The sequence below is a fragment of the Oryx dammah genome, unplaced genomic scaffold (genome assembly GCF_014754425.2).
Source record: "Oryx dammah isolate SB20612 unplaced genomic scaffold, SCBI_Odam_1.1 HiC_scaffold_2, whole genome shotgun sequence".
In the NCBI taxonomy this organism is placed as follows: domain Eukaryota; kingdom Metazoa; phylum Chordata; class Mammalia; order Artiodactyla; family Bovidae; genus Oryx; species Oryx dammah.
The window spans coordinates 80,269,229-80,278,167 of NW_024070186.1; the positions used below are offsets into that span (position 1 = coordinate 80,269,229).

Consider the following 8,939-nt stretch of genomic DNA (forward strand, 5'->3'; position numbering starts at 1 on the left):
GAGTTGGACATGACTGAGCAACTTTCACTCTCTAGCCACTGACTGTGCAGACAACTTAATGAAGGGCAGAATGAAGAAAAATTGGGAAAGGCATTCAACATGGTGGGTTTTATTATCAACTGAAGCTTGGTCCCTCCAAAATAATGGGTGCACATCTTTGAAATGTAAAATATTCTAGAAAGGATAGGGAACTTGAGGAGTTGGAAAGAAAAACTAGCATGAGCATGAAGAATATGTTTAATTTAGAGAGAGAAATCTTTTATGTCAATATTTCCATTAAATCTATGCACACTTATTTGAAAAATAATGTCTATATTTTTTAGATTCATGTTCTCAAACAATTAGATTGATTTAACCCCAAAATGGATTCATACCAGGAAAACAATACTGTGATCAGAACAATGACTTCTAGTGTTAACTACAAATGGCTCACATTAAAAAAAAATCATATATTAAAAAGTTCATCTAACGTATCCACAGTGCCAATCAAAACTAGAGAATAGTGTCCTGGGATGACAATGTTAGGATAAGGCTGATGGGACCCAGGCTCGATTTATAGAATGTTAGAAATTATTTAGTCTGACTTCTATATTCTATAGCTCAGAAAGCTGAATGTTCATACCAGGGAAGTAGCTTTCTCAAGGTCACAGCAGATGAGTGGGTCTAAGTCTCATGAGGGTACCCACAGTGTCTAACTTGTTCACATTTTATCACTACCCCATAGCACAATGCCTAGTACTAACTGTGTTGGTGTTATACACCAACAACACCAATAGTTGGTGTTCTACAAATATTTTGGGTGTACTGATGAATGAAAAAATGAACACATGAATGACTGAATGGATGAGTAATACAATGTCAGGGCTAAGCTAGACTATACTTGCAGGAATAGAAGTTTATCAGCATCTAAGCAGTTTAGGACAGTGACTTATTCTGTTACCACAAGTCCCTCAAAAAATGTTCTTGTTTGAGTCATGTTGGTTGCAGATACAATCCCAGGTGCTCACAGAAGCTGATACACTATGCAGGCAAGTAATTTTAAATATCTTTTATCTTTTACTTTATCAGTGTTGTTGCTTATTAGTAGAGTCATAGTATTTGAAGTAATATGTCAATTCCACCATGGGACACTCAATGAACTGTCTCATATAACGTTACTTATACCTATATTATGTCTTCAGAAACAGCGATGGGCAAAGATACTTGTTTCAACCCCACCCTCAGATATTTGAACACCTAATAGCAGGTACTTTGAGCAATTAAAATGGTCATTTCAAAAGCAGTTTTTAGAAATGAAGAGGAACAGAAGAGAAATAAAACTGAGAAGGTGAAGGCTGTGAACATTTAAACTGCTTGATGAAAGAAGAAAAGCTGTTAGACTTGTTATAATTGGAACAGCACATTTAGATCTCAAAGGAATATTCAGGCAATTGGAAAATACCTTTTCAAGTAAAAGGCCAAGGGAGGAAGTCAACAGCAGGTGGGGGTGTGTAAACAAGTCAAATTTAGGTGAAAGAAGAGCAGGCATGTTTCATTATGGATTCTTGGAAGCCATTCCCTGCAGATTTAAGTGGGTAATTGAGAGCGACATTTAAAGTGGCAGGAGACTGTCTGGGCAATAGCTTGTATTTTCCACATAGTAAGGTTCAAGTGCAAGAAGGGTCTTGTAAACAGAGTTCATGGCAGTCCTTTGTGATAGAAGAGGGGGTCACTAAGACTGCTTAGGGACCCAGGTAAACTTCCAGCCTCCCTCTTCATCTCGACGAACAAAGGCTTGTCCCTGGTGGAAGGAGTGAGTCTTCACATTACAGTGAGGGCTCAAGGATGTGGAAAAGGCCATCTCTGTCTTATTGGGTGACACATCAGAAGTATAGTAAGGAAGAGTTTGTAGTCCTCCTGGAGGATTTGAAAGCTGAGAAAGGAAGTGAAAATCTTCACTGTGGCTGGTAGTGCCTTGCAAGGGAGTAGTTCTATCACCTCCATAGTCAATTGGCATATCTTCCCCAGGGACATTGGGATAATCAATTGCCTCATCCAGAAACTGGGGCAATGTGCTAGCGGTCTGTCTGGCATGAGACGAGAGGGCACTGTAGTTAGCTGATGAGGTGTCATCAATGGTGTTGAGGTCTTTTAACCCCAGTGTCTGAAGAACCCAGGGATCCACAGGGGGTCCATTTTGTCCACAGTTAGCAAATTCACTAGCAAGGCTTCTCTTGGCATTTTTATGATGGGGAATCTCAGGAGGAAAATATCTTTGCTCTTTGGGTTTCCTCTTCCCCTTTCTGAATTTTCTACATGCTTTGGAGAACTCATCTGATGACAGCAATTTCTGGGGAAATAGTATTTGAAAATACAATCAATCACCCAACATCATTTTCTTTATTATCATCAAATATTTACTAGTCACATTATTAGTTCCCTAGAAAACTTGAATAAATTTTTATTTTCTCATACAAAGCAAAACTGATTAGATTAACCTGTCTTTAAGTTAAAATCTATAATGACATGTTACCACTTAGAAATTCCAATTCATATTATTGTACTAGTCATTTAAAAGTTGAAGGGAGTATATGATGTCTTTAAAATTTCAGTTCAGGGAAGTAATGATTATTGTTATTATGGCAATAATAACAACTATCATGTACTGAGGTACATGCATGATCTCATTTTATGTAGATGCTATTGAAATCTTCTCTAATGAGGAAACAGGCAGAAGCACATTAGTGACTTGCTAAGGATTGCTCAACCTAGATTTAAACCTAAACCATCTGAATCTAGATTGAACCACTGATTAAAATGCTACAGAACACTTTTTCTCTAATTTTACTAACTTTCATAACACTCCCACGTGATATGTATCATATTATTCTAAATCTTCCAAAGTTGAGAACGAGAGAAAAAAATGCCTAATTAATATCACTTACTGGTTTGATAACTGTCCTTTTTTACAGAATGGTGGCTGAAGATTGGAGCCCGGGCTAATAACTGTGAGCTATACTCTCTTTTCTTAACAAAGCAAACAGAATTCTAAAGAATCTAATATAGTGGGTTTTCTTCTCTAAACTGTTATATCTGGTAAGAGTTGTAAGCAATATGATTGAATTAGATAAATAATGTAGCTTGCCTAGAAGTAAGGTAAAGATTGATGATAAAACAATAATGGTAAGAGAATGGCAAAGAGGTTAAAAAAAAAAAAATACAAAACCTCTCAAAAGGAAGAATAACGAAAAGGGACTAATGGCAAACTATCCATGAGTTAGAAACATTTTAAAGGGTAAGAACATAATGTTCATTAAAAGGTAATGTTATTGGCTATGTCTAATCGTCAGTTAAGCGATTTCGGCTCCATTCGGCTCCAGCCGTATTTATAACATTTAGAGCTGGAAAGATTCTTAAAAGATCGTTTTAGTCCATCCACTTACAAATGAACTAAATGAGGCCCCAAGTGAGAGACTGATTTACCTAAAGTCAAACAAACAGTTGAAAGAAACCCATGTCTCTCAGATCTAATTTCCACCTCAGTGTTTCAACCATCTATTTTAAGATTAATTTCGGTTGTCTCAGCAACCCCCTTGACTGGTTTTTGATTCTTTAGCAACTCCTTTTGTAACATTATGGCTAAAATCTGCAATCTAGATACTTCAGACAAATGATACATAAACATTCTTCTGAAAGTGCTATTTTTCTTTCAGAAAAATTCATCCATCCTATTGATGAATTTCAAGACATATTGTTTCATACACTTCTTACATGTAATCAAGGACTTTTACCCAAATGGTCTTCTTTCTCATATCACTTCTCTGTCTGTATAAAGGGGATAGTCACATACCTTCGCTTTTTCCTCAAGACATTTAACTAGAGCAGAATTCAGATATTGTCTGAGATGATTATTCTCTTCATGTAACCTAGCAAGTTCTTCTTCCTTCTGTACCAGAGTATCTTGGAGCTGCAAAAAGCAGACAATGGTGAGGGCTGCTCCACTATATTGACTTTGTAACCTTATAATAATACCACTGATCCTTAACCTACTTAAACTTGATTATTATTCTGTTTGTTTTATGAACACAATATCAGGGGGCCCTTGTCCTCCAAGGCGTGAATTCAATCTACACCCACCTACTATCTGATTGTTCAGCTTTGTGCTCCGAATTTTTTTTATTCTTTGCAAAGTGTTTGGAGAGATTATATGACTTTTAAAATCATAACCACAGGAGATCAAGAAGGTATGTAGGAAAATGAGCTGCGTGCAACTGTTTAAATATAGAAAACAGTATTTAGAAAGGTTTCGCTGAGCTTCTTTCTTGCATGTTAAAAAAAGAAGAAGAAAGAAAAAACAATATGGGTTGGATTCCCTCCATCTCAGATCAACCTGTTTGTATGTCCACAAGATCAAATTACTCTCAGAAATAACAACAAAACATGGAAAATTAAGCAATCTTTGTCAGAATTTTTATAGTCATCATCTCTTCTCTAAGTGATGAGCTATTTATGACTCAAAAATACTATCACACTCATTATATCATTTGACCTTTCCACCAGCCCTCTGAGGTAGACAGTACAAATATCTCCATTCCACAGATTAAAGAAAAAGATGATTCAAGAGGTCAGACAGCTAACATGTGAGAGTTTAGGGCTTGACTGCAAGCCTTTCAAGAGGGTTTTGGTTTTGCTATTATTTTCTGTTGCATTGATCCCTTCATTTGACTTCTCCATGGAAGCCATATGACACTACGGGACGGTGTTGAGAATGAACTACTTGGAACACGGGTGATCTCCATGTTCTGATTATCTGTACGTACCTGCTTATTCCTGTAGAGCTGAGAGGAAAGCTGAGCCTCTTCCCATGAACACAAATTAGGAACAGGGAAATTCGAGTCCCCTGATGGTTCTATGTGAAAAGACAAAATGGATAACTGAGAAAATACAAACACAGTTTTTGTGTAATAAAGAACTAACCAAAGGATTTCAGAAAGGCAGTAAGTTCAATTACCTTTCTGAAGCTAGCCACTGCCCTCACATGGGAAAATAACATATTTAAAGTTTTTAGAAAGGGCAGGCATGCTATGAAAGACAAATATTTAAAGACTATCTGCAAGTGTCTCAGAGGTCAGTTTTCAGGAGGTAAGAGTTCCTGTCTGCATTACTAATTCATGCAAATGTTTATTTGCCCCACCCTCAATTAGGCCTGCATTGCAATTCTACTATGTTTTCTAAGCTTTTATCTTATTTTCTAAGCTGTAGTGCTTAGGTAATATAGTGTTTGTCTCTAGAATCAAATCCTATTTTTGATGTAACCATTTTTTTTCCCCAGATGAAAATCTCTGCCTATCAGTGAAGTCTGATGGAGAGTATCTATTCAGAATTTTATGGAATAGCACTTTCTATTTCAAAATAATTTGAACTTTTTTTTCTGAAGAACTCAATGAAAATCACAAAACTGTACTAAAACTCATATATGTCAAATGTCATTACCTGTATGTTTTATGTTTTTTCAAAGTTTTTGTTTTTTCATGTTTGACAGCAAATTATGCCTACCATGCTAAGTTGGTTTACTTTTATTTTCTTTTCCTGATTTAGTACAATTTGGAAACTTGATCACCTCTAAGTCAACTAAAATATTACTGAAATACTTTTTTTAAATTGGAATGATGGACAATAAGATAGGAATAAAATTTTATATACTCTTTGGTTTCATATTCCTGGGCATTCTGTTTTCTTTGTTTCTTGTGGTAGAAAGCTAAAATTAAATAATTCCCTTCCGGACATTAAGTGTGTTTCAAAAATTGGGGGCTTTTTGCTTGTATCTTTCTTCAAATCAAACAAATACATGTGGCAGAAATAGCACTACAGATAATTCTGAGGTGTCTTATAGTTATTCCAGAAACTTGAGTGTTAATACAGAAAATGTGTTTAATATTTATAGACACTGTTTACTAAGCCCCATGGCAAAACTAATGTGTCATTTCCCATAAAAGTTATGTTCCCCTCCAAAGTTGAAGTCTTCTTTAGGCAAAATGGGACTTTTTTTTTTTTTCCATTTATAAGGCACTATTCATAGAATTTCCTTTTTGAAATAAAAGATTAGTAGTTTTGCTTGCTTCTCTCTCATTCCCAGGGAAATATTCCTTAATGAAAACAAAAAACAAACAAACAAACAAACAAAAACAACCACCACAACAAAAAGTTTCTAACTAGTTTCCTAATTCCCAAAGCATTCACTAGTATTGTTCATATAACTTTGACATAGACCTAAACTTTCTCAATGACTTGGAAATCTCCAAGAACTGTAAAGTATATATATTATACTTTATGTATAGTATAGTATGCAAGAAATGCAGATTATCCAGTGGGCAAGGAGTAGAATCCCATTTTCACTCTTTGGCAAGTACAAAAAAAGGAAGTTATTTAGGCTGCAAAATACAGGAGTCTTTGGGCTTTCTTAAACCTTACCTATCATTCCTTCTTCTACAGAGTTCCAGCCCATAATGCCTTGCAACTATGAGTACTGGGAAAGGGCTTCCGATCTACCAGCAAAGCAGAAGAGCAGAACTTACCCTGTGCCTGTGGTGCCTGTTGGGGCTCTCTGTTGTCCAGGAAACCAGCAGCCCAGAAAGAGACCCAAGTCTCCGTGGAAACGTCAACACTAGATTCTGACGTTGTAGCGGAATACGGACAATTATAGCTCTGGCCTCCTACAAAGTACTGGTCTTGGCAAGGCAGAACGGTGTTCTGTAAAATTCAGTATGTAGGTTGGTTGGGGGTGGGAGGGTTGTCCCAAGAGATGCGGTGATGGGCATTCAGAGGGGGAAAAGAGTGGGAGAAAGAAGCAGAAAATACATGCAGTGAATAAAACCCAGTAAAGATGCTAAGTATAGATCCCAGATTAATTTTGAGTGATCCAAATATAATTACTAGAAAGGAATCAGCTTCGTGGTTCATCCAGTCCTTCCCGTAGGTCCTCTCAGCATAGAATAGGCTACTATTGGATGGACCAAATTTGTAAATATCCAGGAGTATTCTCTGTTGCTATGCCTCAGTCATCTAACAGGCTACCCAAGATCTAAGCAAAAGAAATTCTACTTAATGAATGAATCGTGTAAGAACTATTTGACTCTTTCTTGCAAATATCTTAGTTATATTTCTAATAACTTAAAAAAACTTTGAATGCTAGCGCTGGAATGGACAGAACATACCATATACTCTAACTTTGAAATTTTAGTTTCTGAATCATAAACTTGCTCCATTCCTCCCTTCCTCTTTCCTCTCTTCCTCTGACTTTAAATGCTACTGGATCCTCTTGAAATAGGTTAGTTAGGAAAGACAGCAAGCTCTATGTAGGTCTCTCCATCACCGGATCTCAATGCCTTTACAAAGTTATCTTGCACGACTAACTGTCTGGCATGTATTCTCTACTGTGTTCTGAGCCAGTGAACACCCTCCTGCCCCTGCCTCCTCAAACCTCAAACACACAGTCTTTCCAAATGTCCAGTCAGGAGCAGGTATGCAGCCTCCCTGGGTTAATTTGTACAACAGACCATTCCTAATTATTTGTCAATGTTTAATCAGGTAAAAGCCATTCATTTCATCAGAGCCTAGCTTTGGACAAACTCTTTTTGACCATGACAAGTCTTTTGTTGACTTGTGAACTTTCTTGGGCATAGCATAAACAGAGAGAAAACAAATAAGAAGAGGAAAAAAGAAAGTTAAGTCAATTAAGTCATACTTTGTTAACATTCCCAATAAGTTAAGTTTTGAAAAAGTCCAGTCTTGAAGCAAGTCCAGCGTGGGCATTGCAGACCAAAGAAATTCGGCCAAAGGTTTATCAAGTGCTATTTTCTTTTATTCTAAAGGCATGTTTGCAGGCTCTTTCCCTGAGGTTATTATTGGAATCAGAGCTGTGCTATTATGCAATAGACACCTGAGAAGAAAACAAACCCCAAATACCCCTAGCCTCAAGTTCAAGTGTTTGCAAATATGTGCATAATCGAGAGGAAGAGGTGGAATGAAAAGTGAGTGCAGGTGTAAAGGAAAAGTTGGGAGACAGTTCAGAATAGAAATAAAGAACAAAAGGATGAGAGAGGTTGAGAATGAAAGAGCCAGAGAGGCAGACATAGAAAGCCAGGAGAAGATAGGGGAGAGGAAAAGGGAGATGGAGCAGCAAAGAAGACCTGTTTTAATTGGCAGGTAGCAGAGTAATCTTGTTTCCAAGGTGGAAGAAATTCTAAAGGCAAAGTTTTCTGGCTCTCAGAGCGCCCCCGGTTTCGCCAGGGAACTAGCTAATGCCAGCTCCTCACTTACCATCTTGCCCTGGAAGAAGGCGCTGAGGAAACTGAGCCCACTCAATTTTCGGATAAGCGGGTGGTAGCTTTAAATGGGACTGAGGGGAGGAGCTAGGAGAGGCGAGTTCTAATCTGCAGGAGCTCCCGGTGACGAGCGCCGCCCTCTGATTTGGTGCAAGGCTGTCAAGCTGGTGACGTGGGTCAGGAGACATCCAGCCAAAGCCAAAGTCACTGGCACTCTCGGCGACCTGCTCCCCAGACCCAGGATCAACGAACGGCTCGGGGTTCCAGGCAGTGTGTTCACGGTGGGCCCGCGGCGCTCCGGGTGTGCAACGCGGCTTCAAAATCCGCGCGAATGCTGGCTCGCTGCGCGTCCCACTGGCCCGCGCATCAGGACCCGCGGTGACGGCGCCGCCTTGACCGATGGGGCGCACCAGCTCTTGCCCGCGAGAGTCTGCAGCTGCCGGGCTGGGCGGGGCGCACAGGTTGGCCCCAGAGCCAGAGAGTGTTGTCAAAAAAAGCCTACACCAGCTTCTCAGGCATCAGAGCAGCACTTGGGGAAGCCTTCCAACCCACAGGTGAATACTGCTCCTGGGTTTTCTCTGGCTTCTTGGTAAATATCAGCTTGCTGATTGATTGGCTTTTTCCTACTATTAAATA

At 38.7% G+C, this 8,939-nt stretch overlaps 1 protein-coding gene across 1 annotated transcript; it reads right to left on the reverse strand.

Annotated features, from left to right (window-relative positions):
• Positions 1 to 771: 771 nt before the first annotated feature.
• On the reverse strand, positions 772 to 8,578 carry GMNC (geminin coiled-coil domain containing). Its single transcript, XM_040253283.1, has 5 exons — positions 8,299 to 8,578; positions 6,555 to 6,729; positions 4,800 to 4,888; positions 3,830 to 3,946; positions 772 to 2,329 (listed from the first exon to the last, which is right to left on the reverse strand). The coding sequence occupies exons 1-5, from the start codon at positions 8,299 to 8,301 to the stop codon at positions 1,712 to 1,714; spliced, it is 1,002 nt and encodes a 333-aa protein (XP_040109217.1). The 5' UTR covers positions 8,302 to 8,578; the 3' UTR covers positions 772 to 1,711.
• Positions 8,579 to 8,939: the final 361 nt, after the last annotated feature.